The 26,806-nt window shown below is 43.9% G+C and overlaps 1 protein-coding gene across 1 annotated transcript in view; it reads right to left on the bottom strand.

The window, feature by feature from the left end:
• Positions 1–18,482, bottom strand: part of med1 (mediator complex subunit 1) — a 51,746-nt gene extending 33,264 nt beyond the window's left edge. The window contains exons 1-5 of the mRNA XM_069906887.1: positions 18,346–18,482; positions 3,924–4,030; positions 3,260–3,338; positions 2,416–2,470; positions 2,177–2,309 (exon numbers count right to left, since the gene is read on the bottom strand). Coding sequence (XP_069762988.1) covers positions 2,177–2,309; positions 2,416–2,470; positions 3,260–3,338; positions 3,924–4,030; positions 18,346–18,472 — 501 coding nt within the window. The 5' untranslated portion in view covers positions 18,473–18,482. The remainder of the gene's footprint in view (positions 1–2,176; positions 2,310–2,415; positions 2,471–3,259; positions 3,339–3,923; positions 4,031–18,345) is intronic.
• Positions 18,483–26,806: the final 8,324 nt, after the last annotated feature.

Raw genomic sequence — 26,806 nt, 5'->3', positions numbered from 1 at the left:
TGTAAAGCCCAGAAGCTGATGCACCATGTCTGCACTAATTGTTATACTTATCTATACTCATCCCATTTACTTACATTAGGTTTGGAGTCTAATGCGCCTTGGTGGATCATGTTTGTCAAAATTTTCCCCAAGCAATGATGAAATCTATCTCCACTGATGTCTTGTCAAGCAGCCTACTCCAGATTCCAACCACTGTATAAAGGAAAAAAGCCCACCTTCATATCCCATCTAAACCCACTACCTCTCACTTACCCTCTTGAACTAGACATCCCCAATACTGAAAAAAAAAATTCTTATCATCTACCTTCCCATCCTCCTCATAACTGTGTACACCTCTATTGGGTCTCCCCTCAGCCTCTTCAGCTCCATGGAAAAACAAACCTACCTTATCGAGTGTCACCTCATACTCCAGTAGAAGCTACATCTTTGGACCCTCTCCAGCACAATCACGTTGTTCCTACACACCACACAACTCACCCTACATCTCACTACTACTGTGAAAATAGATTAGATTAGTGAACTTTTCATTTTTCTCACTACTGTGTGCAAATACGTTGCATGAATCATCTGATTACAAATCCCAGCACATCATAAAACACTACAGCACAGTACGGGTGGTCCCCAACATGCATACGAGTTCCATTCTGACCGATCAGTTGGATCTTGAAATGGACACAAGTCAGATGTAGGTTACCTCGGGCCTGCATTCACCTCCTCCACCTTGAGCACTGGTTCTGCCACCGACTTCGTGTCCTAAAAATATAGACACATTTGGTGGCAGTGGAGTCTTGGTGCCCTCCTGGCCTGTGTCCACTGCCATGTTGGTCCATCAAAATAAGCAGCTCCTGGATCCCCAGGACTTGACATGTAATTTTTATATTAACATACTTTAAAATGTATGCAGTATTTTTTCCCATCGTATGTATGGATAGTTGTAAGTCACATAGGTTGCAAGTAGGGGACTACCTGTGCAGGCCCTTCAGCCCTCAATGTTGTGCCCACTCATATATACCTTAAAAAAATGCTAAACCTATTTTCTTCCATCCATGTGCCTGTCTAAGAGTCTCTTAAATGCCCCTAATGTTTCAACCTCCACCACCATCCCTGGCAATGCATTCCAGGCACCTACAAATCTGTGTAAAAAAAAAAAAACACATTCCTGATGTCTCCCCTAAACTTTCCTCCCTTTACTTTGTACTCATATCCTCTGGTGTTTGCTATTCCTGCCCTGGGGAAAAGGCACTGGCTGTTCAACCTCTCATAATATTGTCGTCTCCTCTCATCCTATACGCTCCAAAGAGAAAAGTCCCAGCTCTGCTAACCTTGCCTCATAAGACATTTTCCATCCAGGAAACATCCTGGTAAATCACCTCTGCACCCTCCCCATAGCTTCCATATCCTTCCTATAATAAGGTGACTAGAACACAATACAAGTGTGGTCTCACCAGAGATTTGTAGTTGCAACATGATGTCTTGAATCGAATTCAATCCCCTATTAATGAAGCCCAACATCCCATAGGCCTTAACTAGCCTATCAACTTGCGCGATAACCTTAAGGGATGTATGGATTTGGACCCCAAGGTCTGTTCATCTACATTACTCAGTAACCGACCATTAACCCTGTACTCAGCCTTCTGGTTGGACCTTCCAAAATGCATCACCTCACGCTTATCTAGATTGATCTCCATCTGCCACTTTTCCACCCAACTCTACATATGTCTACAACCATTTGTAACCTACGACAACCTTCAGCTCAATCCACAACTCCTCCAATCTTCGTATCACCCACAAACTTACTGACCCATTGTTCCGCCTCTTCATCATGAATGTGTTTCACCTGCCATGTGGAGTTTTGGGAAATCAACACAGACCAGGATCAATGTTGTCCTTGGAGTGGGAAACCTAATTGAATAGGCTTCCCAAATTCCAGTTCCTCTGCTCTTTAACATTTTTCTTCTAAAAATTCTCCATTGAAACCTAATTTACATTTTCGGTGGAACCACCTGTGCTTTATCAATCAAATATCTTGTCTCTCCTTTCTTAAATTGATTCAAATAGTTATTAATTTGCTGAACATTCACAAATCAACACATGTTGTAAAAGGAGAATTCTAACATGGATTAAATTCACTAGGATACATAGTTATTAATCTTCAACAGCATTGTAAAATTCCTACCATGGGGTTTTCGCCATGGTGTGCCACCTTGACATCACAGACTTGCCCTGTTGGATCCAGTAGTACCTCTACATAGAACATGTCTGATGTTATGTAGCATTCAGTACCAGAGGGACTCAGGTGTGAACCCAAGCTGGGAGAGAGAGAAAAGATTTGCTTAAAATTAACTATCATTGAAATAATAGTTTTCCCCTCTTTAGAGGCTGAAAATGGCACGCAAATTATTGGAATTTGTTTACCTGTTCTGTCTGGCGATCGACTCTAGCCGGTCAGTCATTGCAGGCAAAGACATTACTGAAAAACAGTGAGTTAGCATCAGATATAGAGAACATTTGAAGTTTATGAAGAATTTGTAGAGTGGCTATATACAGTGCATTCAACAATGTTTGGGACAGACATTTTTCCCCTTTATTTTCCCGTGCTCCACAGTTTTAAATTTGTAATCAAACAATTCACATACGATTAAACTGCACATTCTCGATTTTAATCCAAAATATTTGTATACATTTTGGTTTCACTTTGTAGAAATTACAGAAAAACCAAAATGTACTCAAATAACCTTGAATAAAATCTAAAATGTGCACTTTAATCGTATGTGAATTGTTTGATTACATATTTAAAACTATGGACCAGAGAGACAAATAAAGGAAAAAACTGTCTTTATCCCAAAAATGGAGGGCATTGCAGATGGTCCAAAGCTACGCCAGAAGGACATTAAGTTGAGCAGAGAAATAGCTATAGAGGTTTTCCAAAATGTAAAGAAAGAGTTCCAGGGATTATGAAGGAAGCTCTAGGATTTTGGTGTGTATATTTAGTAGATTTCAACTATGCTTGCAGAAGAGGGTCAGTGCCATCGTAATAGTCCAAAGCTACACAAGAAATAAATCAGCCATGTTTATACACATCACCAAAGATCATTTAAAAACTGCATGCAACTTTTTCTCAAGTGAATTCTGTGGAGATGATTATACATAAACAATTTGTGAAAAAGCACAAATAATAGACCAACTGGCTGAATTTCTGTCACAATTTTAAGAAATAAAAGCCTTGTATATTTTGTCACCCATAGCAGGCTTCACTAACCTTTAAGTGCCTTTTGCAGCATCTCCAAACAGGCTAGGAGGTGCTGGTGACTTCCGGTGTTCATTATATTTCGTTTCTCCTTCATAACAGTAGGATAATATAGTTGTTAGAATGGCAGATCACAAGAATGTTATGGTTAATGTGGATCAAAATTCATCCATCATTTTTACCAACACTACAACAACAAATGTCAAACTATCTGTCACCAAGATGTTGATTAATAATTTATTTCAGTGGATCAATGGCTCAATATAGTTGCGAATTGACCACCCATATCTTTGGCACTGTCATGCAGGGTGCCACCATTGTGAGGATGGGGGACGGTCCTGGAGACTCCACCTCCATTTGCTGTTTAACTGCCTGTCACCACTGAGCTGTTGTGGGAATGCAGCGCTTCAACTTGATCCATTGTTGAGAGATCATCGGGCCCCTCTTTTGCATGTCATTTTTGCTGCTGAGCAAACATGTAGTCCTGAACTACAACTTCATCAGACTGACACTTCATCACTTTTGGGTAATACCCATTACTGCTGAAACAGGGTTGATCACCTGCCTGGACAGTAGCAGAGGGATATACCAGGCCATGAAGTTACAGATCATTTTGCACGCTCTGACCCAAACCTCCGAATGTCACGGTGTGGATTCTTGCTTCATCCACTCTTACCATAGTTTGCCGTACGAGTTTTGCCGTTTCAGACCAGGGTCGTGTCTGACTATATTTTGCATGCAGCTTCTCCAGCAGAGAGTTCATTTTACTCAACTTCTCAGCTTCTGTGAAACATGAAAGCAAACAGGTTTCATATCAGAATGTCCATTTTTAATTGTGTACTTCAAAATGCTCTTTGCCGTAGTGAACTAAATTTGAAAGAAAACTTCAAAAAGCAATATTCTTCTGCAGTTCAAATGAATATTGGAAGCTTCAAAATAACATGAAACGTAGGAGTGGAGAAGGCCACTCATTCCCTCAAATCCACCCCACCGTTCAACATGATCATGGCTGATCTGATCTGGATCTCATTCCTCCCAAGTAAAACACAAAAGTCTGCAGACACTGGTGATTGAAGTAAGAACACAAAGCTGGAGAAACTCACCAGGTCAAACAGTATATTTTATGTAGCAAAGATAAAGGTACATAACCAACATTTCAGGCTTGAGTCCTTTAACAAAGTATGGAAAAATGTCAGCAAACACCCAAACAAAAATATTTGTTCTACTCATCCCTCCTAGGTTGGTCCCACATTATTCTCAATCCCCTCATCAAATGAAAATTCATCAAATACTCAGAATAATCTATCCCCCCCCCACAACCCTCTAAGGGAGATAGTGCCAGACATTTATCATCCTCCACGTCAAAAGTTCCTTGGCACCTATTTTAAGTGAACACCCCTAATCTTATAACCATGGCCCCTCATTTAAGATTCTCCCATGAGTGGAAACACCACCATTTGCCCATTAATAACACCTCAAGATCTTTATGCTTCAGTCAGATCCTCATTCACCTAGACGTCAAAGAATAGAGATCACATTTTTCAGCCAACTGTGATAGGACCAACTTCTCACCTCTGGAACTGGCCAAGTTAACCTCTCATGGAGCAACACACAAAATATCCATAAAAGGCAGTAGATAGTCAACATTTTGTAATCTGCTCCAGTTTTCAAGCATCTGCAGTCTGTTGTATAATCTCTTATTGGCTGTTTCCCAATGCCAGTATATTTGTCCTTAAATGCGCAGTTCTTCACTGTACTGATCTCAACAGTGCAACAATACTTACCCATTTCTGCACTCCAACCTTTTAGTAAAAAAAGTCAATACACCATTTGAGATCCTACAACATTGGCTGTTTGTAACTTACGTCCATTACACTTTGTGGAATCTCGGTGGAGAACTTTGAAACCCCAATAGACAAATGGGGCAGCTTGGTTAGCATAGGGGCGGGATGGTTAGCATAGTGGTTAGTGCAATGCTGCTACAGCGTCAGCGACCCGGGTGCTAATCCGCCACTGTCTTCCAGGAGTTTGTATGTTCTCCCTGTATCTGCGTGGGTTTTTCCCGGTGCTCTGGTTTCCTCCCACCTTTCAAAAACATACCAAGGGTGTAGGTTAATTGGGCAGCATGCATTCAGAAGCTGGAAGAGCCTGTTATCATGCTGTATGTTTAAACTTTTTAAATTAAATGCTTAACTAACATCATTGGTTTAAACCCTTGATATTGTAAATCACTAATTTAAGGTAGATACACAAGTAGTTCATTATTTCAGCACTGGCCATCTGCTGGAGAAACTCAGCAGGTCAAGCAGTATTAATGGGTGAAACAGAATGGCTGGTGCCTCTGGTCAAAAATATTCATCTATTTTAAATCCTGGATCTTTTGTTTCACATTAAGTAATCCAAACATAGTGTGATTTGCTCCATTGCATAGGGAGCTAGGAATCTGAACTCGGAAGTATCACCATCTTTGCGAGTCTCCTGAGATTGTTGTGTTGGAACGTCTTGTTCTCAAAGGATAGCAATGAAAACATTCATAATTGAATGCTCTGTGAACAAAATGATTTTGTTTACCAGCAGACTGACGTCTCCCAGATGTCCCCCAGAGATACTGGGATAAACTGTATAAATGCAGACAACACCGTTGTCTTGTGAAAGTCCGGATTTCACACAGTTCATGTAATCTAAACCTTTCGATGTCTAGTGCAATGAGCATTGACCAAATATTTGAAGATCTTCAAAAGAGACAGCAAGATAGGGTAACTTGATATGAATTTCAATTCATGAAAAATACAGACTTCAGATTTATTGTCAGAGGACATACATAACATATACAGCGGGCGCAGCAGAATTATCACTAATTGGTAGTGCAAAAAATAAACTGTACACAGCGTAAACATGTAAACAAATAAAATAACTGTAAACAGATAATGAATGTAAATAAACTGACTGTGCAATACAGAGAACAAAAGAAAATCAATAAAGTGCACAAGTAAGATCCCTTAAATGTCTCTGAGTTTGTCGTTGAGGAGTCTGATGGTGGAAGGGTAGTCGCCAGGTTCAGGAACTTAAAGTTGACAACATCCAATCATGCTTAATTCAATTGAAATATTGTGTTTTGATTTGCTTATGCAAAACGAATAGAAATAGTTCTGCGAGTCAGGGTAAAACTATCACATATCTGGCTTGATCTAGATTTCCAGTTTTTTTGGATTGGAGAGTGAGAAGGAACAACAATTGTTTTAATCTTATAGAATGTTACTATATTTAACTAGTTTTTCAGCAAAATAAATGAATATAATAATAACCAGGATTTAAAATAGATTAATATTTTCGACCTGAAGCACCAACCATTCTTTCATATTACAACTGTACAGACATCATAAAGAATGAAAGGATACAGAAAAAAGTCACGAGAATGTTCCTGGGACTGGCAAGCTTGCATTATAATGAAAAGCTGAAACTTTTCTCCTTGGAACATAGGAGACTCAGTGGCAGGGGTTGGGGGTGGGGGGAGATAAATGACTTTAATGTTTATAAAAGCACAGAGGTTGGGGAGGTATGGAGTTGTATCCATTTTCCTCAGATTAAGTTGATTCAAAACTAGGTGGAATAGATTTAAGGGTATTTCAAGGTCATCTCCTTCACACAGAGAGTGGTGGGTATGTAGAAAGAGCAACAAGAGGAAGTGATGGAAATGGGGACAATTGTAACATTCAAAATGGCATTTAGATAGGTACATGGAAAGGAAAGGTTTAAGGATTATGGCCTTGGAAGAGCCTGTTTTTGTGCTCTGGACCTAATGACAAATAAAAATCCCACGCTCTCCTCGCAGATTCTGGATCATTCACTCAGGCCTCTGGAATTCTAACTAATCACTTCACTGTGGACAGGCAATTACTAAATAAAGTAATAATTTGGACCAGGAAATAAACAATAGACAAATTCTCAACAAAGGAGTCATATGGCTTAAAAGAAAAGCTACTCTGCATTTTAATAATATGGTTAAAGAAAAGCTACTCTGCATTCTATTAATAATATGGTTATAAAATATATTCAAGAACAAATTAGATATAGTTTTAAACTGGAAGAGAAATACAGGACAGGGAGGTAAAAGCAGAAAAAGTCGAGTTGAAGCCAATGATCTCACTTCACAACATTTCAAAAGGTCATATACAAAGTCAAAGTTCAAATTTATTGTCAGAGTAGATAAACGGCATCCCATACAACCCTGAGATGCTTATTCCTGTGGGCCAGGTAGAAATGAATACAAAGTTAGAGTTCTTAAATGAGTCTCTGAGTGCAACTAATGTTTAAGAGTCTGATGTTTGAGGGGTAGAAACTATTCCTGAACCTGGAGGTATGGGTTACTGTGGCACCTAGACCTCTTTCCTGATGGTAGCAGCAAGAACAGAGCTTGTGCTGGGTGGTGTGGATCGTTGATGATTGCTGCTGCTCCAACATTCCATTAAGATGTTCACAATGGTGGGGAGAGTTTGGCCTGTGAAGATAGGAGCTAATTGTGCCTGTCTCTTATGATCTACATGGCCAAAAGGTCAAGGGTTGGACCTGGGTCATTCACCATTATGTGTACACATGCAATGCAAAGTCAGGTACAGATTCAACTCTGTTTTCTGTGCCCATATTTTGTACACCAGAGACCTCCAATAAAGAGCTGGCCAGTGAAAAACTGCTCTAAAAATCAAAACTTGTCAAGCATTCAATATTATCTTGCTTCACTGATATATTAGTTACAAGCATTGGATTCACTACAATTAGCAAAATACACTCCTGTATCAACAGTACTGAGTTGAAAATGGTAAACAGCTTTAAGCTTTTAGGTGTAAAAATCATCCACAACCTGTCCTCATTCAAACACGTTGATGCTACAGACAAGAAAATGCACAAATGCTTTGGAACTCATTAATGATTAGAAACTCAACTAATCAACTACTTTATTCCGAAGTATTTGACTCATCCTCTGACACCCTAAGTTCTTTCCACCATATGCAAGGCACAACTCGGGACTGTGATGAAATACTCTCAAATTCCAAAATCCTTGATATCTACCACTCAGAAGGATAAGGACAGTAGGTGCACGAGAATAAGGTGAGGGTTCATTGTCATCGCAAGATCCTAATACTGGAAGTTACTCAACAACAATTAGTGCTGTGGAATAGATGCTGCAATGCTCATCTCTTAAAAAGGAATGTAAAAATGCTTACAGAATGTTGAATGAGTTTGCAGGACAGATAGCACTGCCCACAGTTCATCTTTGTCAACCAATTGGTACTATGGAATCACATTGTTCACCAAAGCACATAGCACCTCTCTTCAACTAGAGGAAGTCTGCACCTGAGAGAATGTAATAGTTCCTAAAAATTACATTGAAATTATATGCACAAATATTGATTTTTTTTGTTAACAGCAAAAATACAATCATTCAGCCAAATCATTGATTTTCAAAACAAAAGAGACTGCAGATGTCAGAAACTAGAACAAAAACAAAAATACCAAAAACAGGTCAAGAGGCAAAAGGAGAAGTCAGTACAAGGAGGAACCGAAACTTCAACTTGCACCTTTTGCCTCCATCCAAGCTGCTTAACTCACTGAGTTCTTCCAGCAGTTTCTTCGTGTTAGTAAAACAAATACTACACAAATACATAAAAGTGCTGGAGAAACTCAGCAGATCACTCAGCATCTGTAGCCCTTTGTCAAAGTATGAGCAAAAAGCAGACAGGCCACCTTTTTATTCAGGTGCCTGGTTGCTTATACAGGTACATAAACCTTTATCCAGAACCCTTGGGGGACAGTGTGTTCCGAATTTCAGATTTTTCTGGATTTCAGAAAGCCAGATTTAAGCCCGCCCAAATTGTGCTGCCGTATCCACCCTCACCCACTTCCAGTCGTGCTGCCGCCCCCCCCTTGCCCGCCCGACTCGCGCTACCCATCTCTCGCCCGCCCGACTCATGCTGCCCGTCTCTTGTCTGCCCGACTCGCGCTGCCCATCTCTATCCCTCGCCTGCCCGATTCGCACTCCCCGTCTCTCCCCCTCCCGACTCGCACTGCCGTCTCTCTCCCCGCTTGCCGGATTTTCAAGCTTTCCGGATTTTAGATGTCCGGATAAACGATTGTGTACCTGTACATTCAGATTAAAATTCTAAAAACAAAAATATGGCATTAAAATAAAAAAATGCAGTTAAGTGCTGTTTGGAGATTATTTTTGGACCAAATGGCTGTTGGGGTTTGAAATTGTAGGTGCTTGATTGGAAATCGATACTGCTGAATTAATACACTTTGAACCCAAAAGTATACAAAAATAAAAGTTCTTGAAACAAAAATTTATCTTGGTTATAAAATTTGGTAGTGTTTTCCAAATAATTGTTTGTAGCTTCAGATTTGTTCTGTGAAGGATGAAATACTGTTTTAAAATTATTTTTTGAACTGATTTTATATTTGCTTGATTTATAAATGTTTGAACGTGTACAAGATTTACACTGATTGACAAGTTGAGATTGAGCTTTTAGCAATGTAAATATTGACATTTGGAGATCTTTGCTGATGCAACCAAAATTAATATGCCACTGAAACAATGTATAATGTTAAGTCATTCTGTTTTGAATCACATGTGGGACAAATTTCTCTGTATTGTCAGATTACTTGAATATAACTACCTTGAGACTTCAGAGTATAAAATCATTGTGAAAGTTAATGACCACTTTACCATTATTCTTTGTGAGGTTGCTGTACTGAGGACAGTTATTTATTGAATGAAGATCTACCGGGACCAATGCCTGAAGAGGGCGCACAAAATCAGTGAACCGGTGCGGACTCGAAAGGCCAACATGGCCTGTTTCCGCTCTGTAAATGGTTATATGGTTACCATGACGAAAGGCTCAGGCCCAAAATATTGGTTATATCCATCCTCCTATGAATGCTGCAAGACCTTGTTACGAGCCCAGAGGATCCCAAAACCCAGAAGCAATAGATATTCACCAAGACAAATGGTTACTTAAACAAAATTGCTTTTAATTATCTTTAAACATGAAAACAGAATCACACTTTAACTTATCACTAGTGACTTAACTAACCTAACCCCCTTCTAATTCTAAGTGCACGTGCATGTCATGTGTGTGTGTAAGTTCAGAAAAGTTCTTTGATTTACAGTTCTCATTCTCATTCCTCCAAGTTCATTGGTTGCAGGCAATTCTTAAACTGCACAGAATTTAACATGTATAAAGTTCATCAGGCTTTGGTGCTCAAAAGGTAAATGGTTACCGCTCAGGAAGGTTCTTGTCAGTTTTTAGAGAGAGATTTGTTATACGCTGGATACCCACAACTGATTCCTTTTTTATCAGTCACTTCAGTGTTTTGCCGAAGAAACTTGCCCCCTCAGGGTTCTCCAGATGATAACCTCTTTCTTTTAGGTCACCACTGTGATGAATCTGTGTCATGCTGTCAGTCTTTCGCTGTGCTTAGTCTGCTCTCCTGACATTGGATGTGTATTACCTCTCCCACTAAAGGCACTCCCCTTGGCTATAACTGTGTATGCACCCATTATCATTCATTATTGTATTACTAAGTTTCTACTAATAAAAGCCATGATTTCTGGTTAACTACACAGCCTTCGGTTTCTTCATTAACTGGCACTTCAATTTTATTAGTAGAAATGGATGCAGCATTCAAGCCAGAGCAGCTGATGATCGAGCAGTCTGCCTCGAGGGCCAAAGAAATCTTCAATCACTGGATTACTTGTTTCGATTACTACATGGTTCGGAACAATGTGGTCGATGAGAGGATACAGTGGGGCTACCTGAATTCCTTACTGGGTGAGATCCATTTTGCTGTAACTCGAGGAGCTGCGACTCTGGCTATAGCCTGGGAACGACTGACCGCTTACTATGCGGCGCCACAGAATGTGGTACTTGCCCGGCACCAGTTGCTGACTAGACACCAGAAACCCGGGGAAAGTCATGCTGCCTATGCACTAGCTCTCGACTCGTTGGCAAACAAATGCGATGTCGAGGCAGTCAATGTGGAACAACGCCGTAATGCTTTGAAGCTGGATGCTCTTGTCAATTGAATTGACTCCAGTTACATCTGTCAGAAACTATTAGAGACAGAGCCTCTGACCTATGGCCAAGGAGTCACGCTAGCCAAAACACTGAGAAGTGCAATGCAGTCCAGCGAAATACTGGAAACTGAAAAGGAAACACTGATGAGTGCTGGAAACCCAAGGGGCATGAAGGGACAAACACCTGGCAAATGTTACCTGTAATAAGAGCTGGCACCCCAGACAGAAGTGCCTGGCTCAATTCACTACTTGCAGCTACTGTGGAAAACATGGCCACTTCGCTAAAGCATGTAGGCCGAAAAATACTCCCACTGATAAGAAGAAGAAAAGTGCCAAGAAAACTCATCCAAGAGCCGCTGGAATGGAAGGCAACTGCGAAGGGGTGGGATCTTCAGACAAGCCCGCTGAATCGACTTCAAGTGACGGCGAGGTGAGATCAACACAAAGTTCCCCTGTGATAGCTCAACTGACTGTGAAGCTTGGGGGTTGTTACAGACTGGAACGGTCGACTATGAAGGGGGAGGTGAATGGTGAGACTGTCGATTGCTTAATAGACTCCAGCAGCACTGACAGCTACATTCATGAAAAGGTTGCTAAAGCCTTACTTTTGAGGAGATATCCAGCGAACCAACAGATATCGAAGGCTTAAAAAGACTATACGGGACAAGTCTAAGGTTACTCTGAACTTGCAGGGACATTGTCTTGCTGATGTTTGGCTTTTCGTAATGCCCGATCTCTGCTCTCCCGTGTTACTGGGGTTGGATATTCAATCTCAGATGAAAAGTGTAGTGGTTACTGCGGTCTGTCCATGTTAAAGATCAAAGCTCCCTCCCTGTTCAACAATCTATCTCCTGAGTGTCGACTGATTGCCTCTAAGCGCCATTCTTACACCAAAGAGGACCATGAGTTTATTAAAGCTGAGACTCAGAGACTACTTAAAGAAGGGGTGATTGAACACAGCAGGAGTCCATGGTGAGCCCAGGTGGTAGTGGTGAAAAATCACACTAAGGAATGACTGGCTATTGACTACAGCCAGACAATTAACCGTTACACTAACTTGGACGCCTACCCCCTGCCTCACATTAATGAAATGGTTAATCAGATAGCACAATATAAAGTGTACTCGACTATCGACCTTAAGGCAGCCTACCACCAAATCCCCATTAAAAAACACGAACGACCCTATATGGCATTCAAGGCTGATGGGGGGCTATACCAGTTTAGGTTGGTACCTTTTGGGGTCACTAATGGTGTGTCAGTGTTTCAGAGGGAGATGGATAAAATCGTTAGCACATATGAGTTACACGGTACGTTTCCCTATCTAGAAAATGTCACTATCTGTGGGAAGACCCAGACCAAACATGATGGCAACCTAAAAAAATTTCTAGCAACGGCCAAAGAACTCAACCTTACATTTAACGAGGGTAAATGTGTTTTCAATGCAACAGAGCTACCCATTCTGGGCTACATTATTTGCGAGGGCGAAATCCGCCCCGATCCTGAAAGAATGGCACCCCTTAAGATGTTGCCACCCCCAGACTCCGCAAAAGCCCTTAAGAGGTGTATGGGAATTTTTTTCCTACTACTGCAAATGGGTATGTGACTAGGCTACGAAAGCACGCCCCCCGTTTGACACAAAATCTTTCCCTCTCTCCCCAGCATCTGTGAAAGCTTTTGAGAGAATTAAAACTGATATTGCCAAAGCTGCGCTCTCGACCATCGACGAGGATGTCCCATTCCAAGTGGAAACCGATTCCTCAGATTGTGTTTTAGCAGGAACCCTTAATCAAAATGGCAGACCAGTGGCATTTTTCTCCCGCATGCTACGCAGACCTGAACTTAAACATTTGGCCATTGAAAAAGAAGCCCAGGCTATCACTGAAGCTGTTCACTACTGGAGACACTTTCTTCTTCTTCTTTGGCTTGGCTTCGCGGACGAAGATTTATGGAGGGGGTAAAAAGTCCACGTCAGCTGCAGGCTCGTTTGTGGCTGACAAGTCCGATGCGGGACAGGCAGACACGGTTGCAGCGGTTGCAGGGGAAAATTGGTTGGTTGGGGTTGGGTGTTGGGTTTTTCCTCCTTTGCCTTTTGTCAGTGAGGTGGGCTCTGCGGTCTTCAAAGGAGGTTGCTGCCCGCCAAACTGTGAGGCGCCAAGATGCACGGTTTGAGGCGTTATCAGCCCACTGGCGGTGGTCAATGTGGCAGGCACCAAGAGATTTCTTTAGGCAGTCCTTGTACCTTTTCTTTGGTGCACCTCTGTCACGGTGGCCAGTGGAGAGCTCGCCATATAACACGATCTTGGGAAGGCGATGGTCCTCCATTCTGGAGACGTGACCATTCTAGCTGGTAGAAAATTCACCCTGGTCACTGATCAGAAATCTGTAGCTTACATGTTTAACACGAAACACAAAAGTAAAATTAAAAACGACAAGATGGCATGCCGGCGAATAGAACTCTCAACTTACAATTATGAGATTCTGTACAGACCTGACAAGTTAAATGATCACTGTTGCCAGTACTCACCTTGAAGGACTAAAGGAGATCCATAGCAGACTGTGCCACCGGGGGGCGGGGGTCACAAGATTCTTCCACTATATAAGGGCTAACAACCTTCCTTACTCCCTTGAAGAAGTCAGAAAACTGACTAAAAGCTGCCCTGTTTGCGCAGAATGCAAACCGTAGTATTTTAAAGCTCCGGGGGCCACTCTCATCAAAGTGACCCAACCTTTTGAAAGGATCAGTTTAGATTTTAAAGGGCCGTTACCTTCAAACAACAAAAATGTGTTTTTCCTTACTGTAATTGATGAATATCCAAGGTTTCCCTTCGCGATATCCTGCCCTGACGTCTCAACGACGACTGTCATAAAGGCACTTGACAGAATCTTCAGTATTTTTGGTTTTCCCAGCTACATTCATACAGACAGAGGCTCGGCATTCATGAGCGCAGAGCTGTGCCAAGCTCTGTTACGCAAGGGCATTGCCACCAGCTGCACCACGAGCTACAACCTTCAGGGCAATGGGCAGGTCATAAGGGCTAACGGCACAGTCTAGAAGACTGTTAACCTTGCGTTAAAGACACATGGTTACCCTGTTACTTGGTGGCAGGATGTGCTGCCTGAGGTACTACATTCTATTCGGTCCCTATTATGTACAGCAACAAATCAAACACCTCATGAACATATGTTTACTTTTCCTAGGAAATCAGGGACTGAGATGGACTGGCCAGCCTGTCTATCTGAACCTGGAACCGAGCTGCTGAAGAGACATGCTCGGATACGCAAAACGGACCCTCTAGTCCAGCCAGTTCAACTACTGCACACTAATCCCAATTGTGCCCACATTAAATTTCCAGACGGGCGCACGGACACAGTACCCCTAAGACACCTAGCCCCGCTTGGTTCACCCCATTCCGCACGTCCCCACTCAGAGTGCTCCTGAGAGGTTGGATGCACCATCCCAGCCTGTGACCCCTAGTAAGCATTCAGATGGCCATGCTGAGGCCCCACAGCCTCACCCAGGTGAATCTGGAGCGGGTCCAGATGTCCTGCCATCTCACACTACAGACCAGGGAACTGTCTCAACACTGCCAGTTCCCAAGGTCGTCACTCCTGCAAAACCTCCACCTGCTCTAATCAGGAGATCTTCTCGCATTTGAAAAAAATCCGAGAGGCTCCACTATTCATAAACATCTCATTATATTCTGATTGCGCTGATAGTTGCTAGCCTTGTTTTGGCTATGTCAGTAAATTCTCAGTGCCATTTTTTTACCGTTTTATGTTATGCTTACAAGTAGAATTGCTTGTTCGCTTCACTGTTACCTTAGAAGTTGTTCTTTTAATATTAACCCAACTTCTGCTGGGGAGAGACTGTGATGAATCTGTGTCATGCTGTCAGTCTTTTGCTGCGCTTAGTCTACTCTCCTGACATTGGACATGTATTATCTCTACCACTAAAGACACTCCCCTTGGCTATAACGGTGTATGCACCCATTACCATTCATTATTGTATTACTAAGTTTCTACTAATAAAAGCCATGATTTGTGGTTAAATACACAGCCTTAGGTTTCTTCATTAACTGGCACTTCAACCAGAGTTCCTTTTCGTTTCTCTTATTTCAAGTGAAACAGTCAGTCCTCTCCTCTTGCATGAGCCACAAGAGCTTTGCCCAGGCTGAATTAAGCACTCACAACCAGTCTTCCAAATGGGGTTTTCCATAAGCTTTCCACCTTGTCCTGTACCAGTCCCAGCTGCTGCTGCTGACTGTAAAACAGCAGAACTGATCTCTGTCTGTCTCTCTCTCTCTCTCTCTCTCTCACACACACACACACACACACACACACACACACACACACAGAGAAAGCCTGTTTTACTCTCTCTGATTGCAAAATCACATGACCTTCTTAGAACAGCAAGTTCCACTCCAGACAGTCTGCGGCTCCAACAAGTTCTTTCATCTGTTGCCTTTTTGTAAACAACAATCCATTAGTGAAGTCTCTTGGGCACTCTCCAAAGCTTTTGCAAAGACTCTAGGGTTGATATGTTTCGCATTAGGAGAGCTCAAGTATTTTAAATAAGATCAATTTTAAAGTGTTTGTATGTGACCTACATTAAAACCTGCCTCAATTTATCTCCCAAAAATATATCTATATACAACACAAACAACGTAATCTGTCATAACCTGCTGAGTTTCTCCAGCACTTGTGTATTTACTACAATTACAGCATTTGCAGACTTTCAGTTTCAGTATACAAATATGTTTGTTATTTTATAGTCCCAACATTGATAACTCAGATTTTGGAATTCTAGGAATATCTGTTGTAGTACAAGATACATTCAATGATTTAATTATTTTCTATCACCTTAATTTTCACAGAATGTTTGGTATTTTAACAGTATCACATTACATAGCCTGTTTCTGTCATGAAGCAGAAAAAAAAGATAAAAATCAAAAGGTAAAATAAGAATTAGATTTGTAGCTATTTGATTTGTAGCTCACAGTTAAGTTTGTCTTTTACTCTTACTTTCTCAGCACATATAGATCAAACAGAATCTAATTTTGTATTAAAAAACTCCATAATGGTAATAATCAGTCACAAACAAAGTACATTTACTGCAGGACTTCTTAAATGGCTATTGCCTAGGTGGTGCAATCAAGGATTTGAACAGTTTTATACTTACAATTTTTGAGCTTAAAAAAAACTCAATGCATATTTGAAGCTTTTAAAAAAACATTGAAATATCCTCAAAGTTTGTGTGAAAAGAGTACCCTCATAGAGGTGTTCATATTCCAACTGATTTTTCCTCTAACATTCGCTGAACTACTTTAACAAACAATCCTTTTAGCTCCTTTGATCAGAGGGGTGATGCTGCCTTACTCCCTCACATTACCAAGGGGAGAGGAGGGAAAAGTGACAGAGGAGAGGGATAAGTGACAGAGGAGAGGGATAAGTGACAGAGGAGAGGGATAAGTGACAGAGGAGAGGGAAAAGTGACAGAGGAGAGGGAAAAGTGACAGAGGAGAGGGAAAAGTGACAGAGGAGAGGGAAAAGTGACAGAGGAGAGGGAAAAGTGACAGAGGAGAGGGATAAGTGACAGAGGAGAGGGAAAAGTGACAGAGGAGAGGGAAAAGTGACAGAGGAGAGGGAAAAGTGACAGAGGAGAGGGAAAAGTGACAGAGGAGAGGGAAAAGTGACAGAGGAGAGGGAAAAGTGACAGAGGAGAGGGAAAAGTGACAGAGGAGAGGGAAAAGTGACAGAGGAGAGGGAAAAGTGACAGAGGGAAAAGTGACAGAGGGAAAAGTGACAGAGGAGAGGGAAAAGTGACAGAGGAGAGGGAAAAGTGACAGAGGAGAGGGAAAAGTGACAGAGGAGAGGGAAAAGTGACAGAGGAGAGGGAAAAGTGACAGAGGAGAGGGAAAAGTGACAGAGGAGAGGGAAAAGTGACAGAGGAGAGGGAAAAGTGACAGAGGAGAGGGAAAAGTGACAGAGGAGAGGGAAAAGTGACAGAGGAGAGGGAAAAGTGACAGAGGAGAGGGAAAAGTGACAGAGGAGAGGGAAAAGTGACAGAGGAGAGGGAAAAGTGACAGAGGAGAGGGAAAAGTGACAGAGGAGAGGGAAAAGTGACAGAGGAGAGGGAAAAGTGACAGAGGAGAGGGAAAAGTGACAGAGGAGAGGGAAAAGTGACAGAGGAGAGGGAAAAGTGACAGAGGAGAGGGAAAAGTGACAGAGAGGGCAGGGAGTAGGGTTTAGGGGTAGAAGGAGAGTGGAGGAAAACATCTCATATGTGGGGGAGGATAGAGCAGTTGATGAGAATATAAGGAAGTATGATGCCCATTATAAGATGGGTGGTTTCCAAGCCTGAATATCAATCCACAAACCTTCCCTTCCCAGTTTTGACTGCACTTCTACTCACTGCCAGCTACTTGTACTTGAAGATCTTTCCAGTCTCACCAACACCTCCTCTTCACCAAATATTCCTGCCACTTCCCCTTCCATCTTGCCTAACTTCCCCCTGACCCTCTCCTCCCCCTTCACTCGCCCACCCTCCCCCTCGTTCTCCCATCTCTCTCCTCCCCGCACTCCCCCACCCCTCCCCCCCGCACTCCCCCACCCCTCCCCCCCGCACTCCCCCACCCCTCCCCCCCGCACTCCCCCACCCCTCCCCCCCCGCACTCCCCCACCCCTCCCCCCGCACTCCCCCACCCCTCCCCCTCGCACTCCCCCTTCCCTCCCCCCTCGCACTCCCCCTTCCCTCCCCCTCGCACTCCCCCACTTCCCTCCCCTTTATCGCCCCTCACACCCTTCTTCCTCCCCTTTCCTTATTTACCCCTTTGATTCCCTTCCTCCCACCTACCCGCTCTTCCCCCTCCTCTCTGTCCTTACTTTCCCTTCCGCTCCCTACTCCCATCCCTCCCCCACAACTAGCCCTCGCCTCGCCACGCTCCATCCCCGTTCGCTCCCCCACCCCTTCTCCCCGGAGGGCCCAGCTCTCCAGCGCTTCTCAGGGACTCTGCCGCTCCGTGCTGACCTGTCACCGTTTCCTTAGTGCGCTCGGCGGCCGTTGACTGCTGGGGAGGCTGCGGCCCGGCCGAAGGTTCCATGGAACCGCCGTGGCCGAAGGAAACCGAGACGGGAAAGCCCTGTAGCGCCGCCATCTTCCCTTCCCTTCCTTCAGTCGGCGCTGAATATGACCTCACTTCCGGCGCAAGGAAAATCGCCACGGAGCTGCTGGCGGGGGAGCTAAAGCGGAATCACCGACCTTTCGGGTCTGAGCCCTTCCTCAAAGTATGAGTAAAAAGCCGGCAGGCGCCTGAACTAAAAGGCTGGGAAGAGGGAAGAATGGGCAGGAGGAGGGGTACAGGCGCAAGGTGTTCATGGGATGTCGATGAGAGGAGAGGTGAGAGGAAAGGTGTGAATTGATGGGGGGGGGGTTTGTTGGAGGGCGTGTTTTTGGTTGTGAGAGAGATGGACAGAGCTAGAGGAAAGGAGACATACATTTAGACATCCAGCTGAGTGGACATCCAGTCATTTCAGCCCACAAGTCCATTTACACCTACCTAACCTGCACCCCCCCCCCCCAACCCGGTACACCACTGTTTCGAATGGTGGGAGGGAAATGGAGCCCCCTGGGAAAACCCACGCAGGGAGAGCGTACAAACTCCTTACAGACAGCGCCAGATTTGAGCCCCACTCCAGATTGCTGGCGCTGTAACAGCGTTGCGCTGACCGTGTCACCCACACAGAAAGATAGGGTGGGGGAGCTAACAAAAACTGGAGAAGTCGATGTTAATGCCCAGGCGGAATAGAAGGTGCTGTTTTTTACAATTTGCAGGTGGTCTCAGTACACGAGGCACGGGATGGGAAATTGAAATGGGAGATCCACGCTATTGCGGCAGACAGAGTCGAGGTGCTCAACGTAGGATGTCTAAATTATAAAAAATTAAATAAATTAAAAAATTATCAGAACATTACAGCACAGTAAAAACACAAAATTCTTAAGGAGCTCAGCAGGTCAAGCAGTGTCCTTTCTGTAGCAATGTTAAAGATGCATCACCAACGTTTTGGGCTTGAGCTCTCTATAATTATGATAAAATGCCAGTAGGCATCTGAAATAAAGAGGAGGGGGAGGGATGACAAAGGCAGTCGATGATAGGTGGAGAAAGGAGGGACATCAGCAATAAGGGAAGGAGGGATGACTAGGTGAGGAAAGGAGGGAGAATGGGGAAGACAGGAAGGGAGAGGGGAAAGAAAAGGCAAGCAGGTTTAGTAGAAAGCAGAAAAGCCAGTGTTAAGGTCATCTGGCTGGAGAGTGCCCAGACGGAAAATAAGGTGTTGTTCCTCCAATCTGTGGGTGGTCAGGGTGGGATAGTACACCAGGCCATGGACAGACATGTAAGCTTGGGAGTGTGACTCAGAATTGAAATGGTCGCTGTTGTTGCAGACAGAGAGGAGGTGCTCCAACAAAGTGGTATCCCAATCTGTGACTGGTCTCTCTCCGATATAGAGAGTGCCACGAAGGGAGCACAGGATGCAGTAAATCAGTCCTGGTGATATACAGGTGAAGTGTTGCTTCACTTGAAAACCCTTTTTAGGGCCCTGGACCGTGCTGAGGGAGGAAGTGTGGATGTAAATATTGCACCTCCTGCAGGCACAGGGTGGGGTGGGGGGAAGAGAAGAGTGCATGAGGGAATCACAGAGGGAGTGGTCCCTGTAGAAGGCCAAGAAGGGAGGAAAAGGAAAAATATGTCTGGTGGTGGGATCCTGTTGTAAGTGCCAGAAATTCCAGCAAATAATGTCTTGGATGCAGAGGCTGGAGGGGTGGTAGGTGAGGATGAAGGGGATTATAAGTTTGTTATATCTGGGGGCAGAGGGAGCCAGCACAGTGCAGGCCCTTCAGCTACAATGTAGTGCTGATCTATGTAAATCTACTCCACAACAATCTAATTTTTCCATACCTCTCACCCACAACCCTCTATTTTTCTTACCATCCACCCCTTTTTCCAAATCGCACCATAGAATCTTCCGTTTCAACAATTGGATGCGAGTGTGAAAAGATGCCTCTAGTAGAACAAAAATCTTCCATTCTTGCTACGTTGAGTCACAGAAGGCCTTTTATTCCAACATCTGGAATGGATATCAACTTGAAACTTTTTGTCTGAAAGAACAAGAATCTTGTCCACATGGATAAATGAAAATTTAAAAACGACTGTTGTTGGAAAAATAGAAAATGCTGGAAACATTCAGCAGGTCAGGTTATGTGAAATTGTTAAATTCAGTGTGCAGGAAAGGCTGTAGAGTATAAGACCGAGATTACATGGACTCCATCAGAGTACACAAATGCAGGCTGTATGACAATTTTTCAGGACATTTTCTTTTGGTGTCCATGATGACCCTGCTTTCCAGATCCTGTCACTTCAACAATAATGAGTTTATTGTCATATACATTGTCTTTCTTTGGCTTGGCTTCGCAGACGAAGATTTATGGAGGGGTATGTCCACATCTGCTGCAGGCTCGTTGGTGACTGACAAGTCCGATGTGGGACAGGCAGGCACAGTTGCAGCGGTTGCAAGGGAAAATTGATTGGTTGGGGTTGGGTGTTGGGTTTTTCCTCCTTTGTCTTTTGTCAGTGAGGTGGGCTCTGCGGTCTTCTTCAAAGGAGGTTGCTGCCCGCCGAACTGTGAGGTGCCAAGATGCACGGTTGGAGGCAATATCAGCCCACTGGCGGTGGTCAATGTGGCAGGCACCAAGAAATTTCTTTAAGCAGTCCTTGTACCTCTTCTTTGGTGCACCCCTGGCTCGGTGGCCAGTGGAGAGCTCGCCATAAAACACGATCTTGGGAAGGCGATGGTCCTTCATTCTGGAGATGTGACCCACCCAGCGCAGTTGGGTCTTCAGCAGCATGGATTCGATACTTGCGGACTCTGCCAGCTCAAGTACTTAGATGTTGGTGATGAAGTCATTCCAATTAATGTTGAGGATGGAGCGGAGACAGCGCTGATGGAAGCGTTCTAGGAGCTGTAGGTGATGCCGGTAGAAGACCCATGATTCGGAGCCAAACAGGAGCGTGGGTATGACAACGACTCTGTACATGCTGATCTTTGTGTGTTTCTTCAGGTGGTTGTTTTTCCAGACTCTTTTGTGTAGTCTTCCAAAGGCACTATTTGCTTTGTCGATCCTTGCATCAGATGAAATGGTGCAGCCGAGGTAGGTAAACTGGTTGACTGTTTGAGTTCTGTGTGCCCGATGGAGATGTGGGGAGCTGGCTGATGGAGGACCTCAGTTTTCTTCAGGCTGACTTCCAGGCCAAACATTTTGGCAGTTTCCGCAAAACAGGACGTCATGCGCTGGAGAGCTGGCTCTGAATGGGCAACTAAAGCGGCATCGTCTACAAAGAGTAGTTCACGGACAAGTTGCTCTTGTGTCTTGATGTGAGCTTGCAGGCGCCTCAGATTGAAGAGACTGCCATCCGTGCGGTACCGGATGTAAACAGCGTCTTCATTGTTGAGGTCTTTCATGGCTTGTTTCAGCATCATGCTGAAGAAGATAGTAAAGAGGGTTGGTGCGAGGACGCAGCCTTGCTTCACGCCGTTGTCAATGGAGAAGGGTTCGGCGAGCTCATTGCTGTATCTGACCCGACCTTGTTGGTTTTCGTGCAGTTGGATAACCATGTTGAGGAACTTGGGGGGGCATCTGAGGCGCTCTAGTATTTGCCAAAGCACTTTCCTGCTCATGGTATCAAAGGCTTTGGTGAGGTCAAGAAAGGTGATGTAGAGACCTTTGTTTTGTTCTCTGCACTTTTCTTGGAGCTGTCTGAGGGCAAAGACCATGTCAGTAGTTCCTCTGTTTGCGCGAATAGGTATTAGTCTATTAAGAAGAATCTAGCGAAGATTTTGCCTGCAATGGAGAGCAGCGTGATTCCCCTGTAGTTTGAGCAGTCTGATTTCTCGCCTTTGTTTTTGTACAGGATGATGATGATGGCATCACGAAGGTCCTGAGGCAGCTTTCCTTGGTCCCAGCAGAGCATGAAAAACTCATGCAGTTTGGTATGCAGAGCTTTGCCGCCAGCCTTCCAGACCTCTCGGGAGGATTCCATCCATACCTGCTGCTTTGCCACTTTTCAGTTGTTCAATTGCCTTTTATGTCTCTTCCTGGGTGAGGACCTCATCCAGCTCTAGACTCAAGGGTTGTTGAGGGAGCTGGAGCAGGGCAGATTCTTGGACTGAGCGGTTGGCACTGAAAAGGGATTGGAAGTGTTCTGACCATCGATTGAGGATGGAGATCTTGTCACCGAGGAGGACTTCGCCATCTGAGCTGTGCAGCGGGCTTTGGACTTGGGGTGAGGGGCCGTACACCACCTTTAGTGTCTCATAAAAACCCCTGAAGTTGCCAATGTCGGCACTAAGCTGGGTTCGTTTGGCGAGGCTAGTCCACCACTCATTTGGGATCTCCCGGAGTTTTCGCTGATGATGGCTGCATGCGAGTCGGAAGGCTCGTTTTTTCTCTGGCCAGGAAGGCTTTGCAAGGTGAGCCTGATGGGCAGATCGCTTCTTTGCCAGCAGTTCCTGGATTACCTGGTTGTTTTCGTCAAACCAGTCCTTGTTTTTCCTGGAGGAGAAGCCCAGTACCTCTTCAGTGGATTGCAGTATGGCCATTTTCAGCTGATCCCAGAGGGTTTCAGGAGACATGTCCGGGAGGCAGTTTGCATCCTCGAGCTTTGCTTGGAGGTTTGCCTGGAAGTTTCCTCTCACTACGTCTGACTGCAAGTTTCCAACATTGAACCTCTTTCTGGGGGCTCCACTGTTCTTGAACTTTGGCTCGAAGTGAAAGTTGAGCTTGCAACAAACAAGCCAGTAGTCAGTGTGGCATTCCGCGCTGGGCATGACCCTGGTGTGGAGCACATCTCGTTTGTCTCTTCCTCGCACCAGAACGTAGTCCAGGAGGTGCCAGTGTTTGGATCGGGGATGCATCCAGGTAGCCCTCAGGCTGGCTCTCTGCTGGAAAAGGGTGTTAGTAATGACAAGCCGCTGTTCTGCGCTGAGTTCCAACAGGAGGCGCCCGTTGTCATTGCACTTGCCGACACCATGCTTGCCGAGGATTTCTGGCCAGGTTTCTGAGTCTTTGCCGACGCGAGCGTTGAAGTTGCCAAGGATGACAACCTTGTCAGCTGTAGGGGTGCGTTGGATGAGGTTGCACAGATCAGTGTAGAACTTGTCCTTTTCTGCTGGTTCCGCCTGAAGGGTTGGAGCATAGGCACTGATGAGAGTGATGCGTTGCTTGTTTAGAAGGGGGAGTCGCATGACATGATCCGGTCAGAGTGGCCTGTCGGGAGGTTTTCGAGTTTGGAGGCAATGGAGTTCTTGACCATGAAGCCAACACCAGATAGGCGTCGTTCAGCCTGAGGCTTGCCAGACCAGTAGAGTGTGTAGCCCGCGCCGTGTTCTTGGAGGCTGCCTACATCTGCAAGGCGGACTTTGCTGAGAGCGGCTATGTCGATGTCGAGTCTGAGGAGTTCATGTGCGATGAGGGCAGACCGACGTTCAGGTCGGTGGCTGTCAGCCTTGTCTAGCATGGTTCTGATGTTCCAGCATGCTAGCTTGAGTTTGTGAGCATCTTTTGAGGGGGAGGACGTGGACCTGTCCTCGGGCCTGCGCAAAGAAGCTTTTAGGTGGAGTGCAGTGTGCGCAGTACTGGCCCCATCCTTTACACCCATGGTTCGTGTGCCGTGGCCAAGCAAGCTGGGACGTGGCAGCGAGGTCCTTGGGTCGTAGGTTTTATATCGGAGTGACCTTCTCCTATGCAGGTTGCTTAACCGGGCTGAAGAGGCCTGCCTCCCCTTTTAGGTCGAACCATTTCTGGAGATCTACGACCGCTGTCCACAGTTATGGAGTGGTGCACCCTGGAATCGGCCTGCGTGCATTTACTCCTGCTGCGGCCGAGTAAAGGGGATGCAGCATTGGTTGAGAATCAGAAAGAAAAGTTCTAGTAGAAAATTTTTTTTTAAGACTGGAGAGAACTCTGCAATGGAGTTCACAGTTGTTAGTGTTTAGACTATTGGCTTTTAAACTCTGAAATACACTAAACAGTTCTCATTGACCGCTCCTGGCCCGGGGCTCGGCTGCCAATGGTCGGGCTGTGCGGGCTGCCGGGGTTTGCCTGGCGACGGCGGCCGCATCGCGGGGAGAGACAGCCAGCCGAGACCGGGCCTGCCCACACCGCTGCCCGAGCACCGAACATATACATTGTACATATGCAGCAAAATCCTTACTTGCTTCAGCCAAATGGATAATTTGTAAAAAAAAAAGTCAATCAATTACATTGAATTAACTTAAAATGAGTTAATAAATTAAAAGATAAACAATAAATATTCAGAAATACCATCATGCAATACAAAACAAAGAGAATCAGAAGATAGTTTCTGTGGTTCAGAAATCTGATAGCAGAGGAGAAGAAGCTGTTTTTTGTACCAGTGAGTATTAAGGGTTGTTCCTGAGATGGTGACTGGTGTCTGATATGGTCGAGAGGGTGCTGATGTCAAATATAAAGAAGTGTATGACAACTAATAAGAGTACAACACAACTTTATTAGCTTTGTAAGGTGGGTGCTCTGTTACATGGGAAGACCTGTCTTTCTGTAAGAAAGCCCTTGCGCAGATGGACACAATCCTTTTTATATGGTTTAGCTTCCCATTGTACAGTTTGTTACTATTTACATGACCTGTAATCTGCAGACTCCAGCAAAACGTCAAGCATGAGTTTCGAGAACAGCACGGCCTTGGTTCTCACGTCTTGCAACTGTGCAACTAAAAGAAAATAATTTCTTTAAAAGACTCCAGTATTTTTCCATCAAAAAATACTGTTTAAGCCTTTTCTTGCTGCTGAAAAAAGGAATGAAGCAAATCTATACAATGTATCACTGAGGGCCTCCCTCCCTTCTTATGATGGTCATTCTTATTTCCAGATAAGTGGTGGATTAACCATTAGGCTGAGTAGGCTGAAGTCTAGGGGCCTGGAGGGTAAGGGGATCCGTCAAACAACAATAGAACTAAGAGATACACCAATAGATATGTTACTTTATGCCAAAAGGAATTAAGCTGCAATATTAAAAGTATTTTAAAATTGCAAGAACTTGTAGCTTTCAACGTTCCTGTCGATTGGCTGTCACGTATTCACTGAAATCCAAAAATCAGGGGGAGGGGTTGGTGTAGGAGATATTGATACATACCTACGTAAATAACAGCAAAGGCTAATATCCATGGAGTCACAAGCATTTTAAAAAATGTAATGGGCTGTGTACTCGATGTTGATTCCATCATTTGTTGGTCTGGAAACAGGTTTCATTAGATGCCCAGTGATGGCGCATTGATGGTATACGATTGGTGTATGCCTGTAGTGATGCGGTATTTAGTCATGGAGTGTCAGCTTTCACAGCAAAAACTTGGCAAATTTGTCCATGCTGACATTTTCCTGCCTTTTATCCATAGCTTTGTACCCAGTTGTCGTTATTGCATTAATTCCAACAACTGTAGCATAACGCAGATAAATATAAATAACCCCTACACTTCAGGAAATTTTATTTTCAACTTGTATTCAAATGCAGTTGCATGGGGGTGGGAGTACTGGAAACTTAATCTTAATAAAATTGTTTGATCTCATTTGGCTTTCATGTTTTGTGCTTCTTTGAAATAAATATAAGATAAAATCCACTCTTAATACACGGGCCAGGGACCTGAACGTGTCCTGGCTCCTCTCTGTGCATGCAAATGAAAGCGCCATGAGAATGTATTCTCTGAAATGGGCAGTGGATTATCGATGTGGTGTTTGTTCCCTGTTGACCTCCTCAGAAATTAAATTAAGGGCAATGTGTTACAGGCTGGAAAACAGTCACAAAGTAACCACTGATCGAATTCAACATCGAGACCAAAAAAAAATCTAAATTGGTAATATTCGTACAAATTAGTGAAGTCGATATCCAATGGACTTTTAATAAAATGTGTAATTTTCTTTCTTTTTAATATCTTTTTATTAATTTGAGTAATTAGTACATATCATGTAAAACAGAAAGTTGTCATCAATCTTAATGCATTAATATACAGAATATAAATCATAAGCTAATTGTACAGAGTAATGTATACTTTGATCATATTAATAATAAAAAACTAATTAAGGAGCTTCAGTTCATATTCTTAGTGTAAGATCTGATAAGATGCCAATATAAAGTAATCTCTTCTAAATATAAAAAAAGCAGAAGGAAAAAAAACATGAATGAAAGATGGAAAGAAAGGAAAAAAACTCCATACTAACCCTACTCCACCTACTAAGCACAGTCAACCACAAAGGAGAAATAAGCTAAAGATCGAGTTTCGACCTCTGCACATCGAGTGAACAGCATCCAGAGCACTCAAGCCTAAATAATCAAATTGTGATAGCAATTGTTGGACTCTGGCTTTAACTTACTCTTAATTTAGTCTATGTGTAGTCTGAGTCCAGCG

Source organism: Narcine bancroftii, chromosome 12 (assembly GCF_036971445.1).
Source record: "Narcine bancroftii isolate sNarBan1 chromosome 12, sNarBan1.hap1, whole genome shotgun sequence".
Lineage (NCBI taxonomy): Eukaryota > Metazoa > Chordata > Chondrichthyes > Torpediniformes > Narcinidae > Narcine > Narcine bancroftii.
Note: the sequence above shows the minus strand (reverse complement) of the source record. Positions and strands in the feature narration are given on the sequence as shown.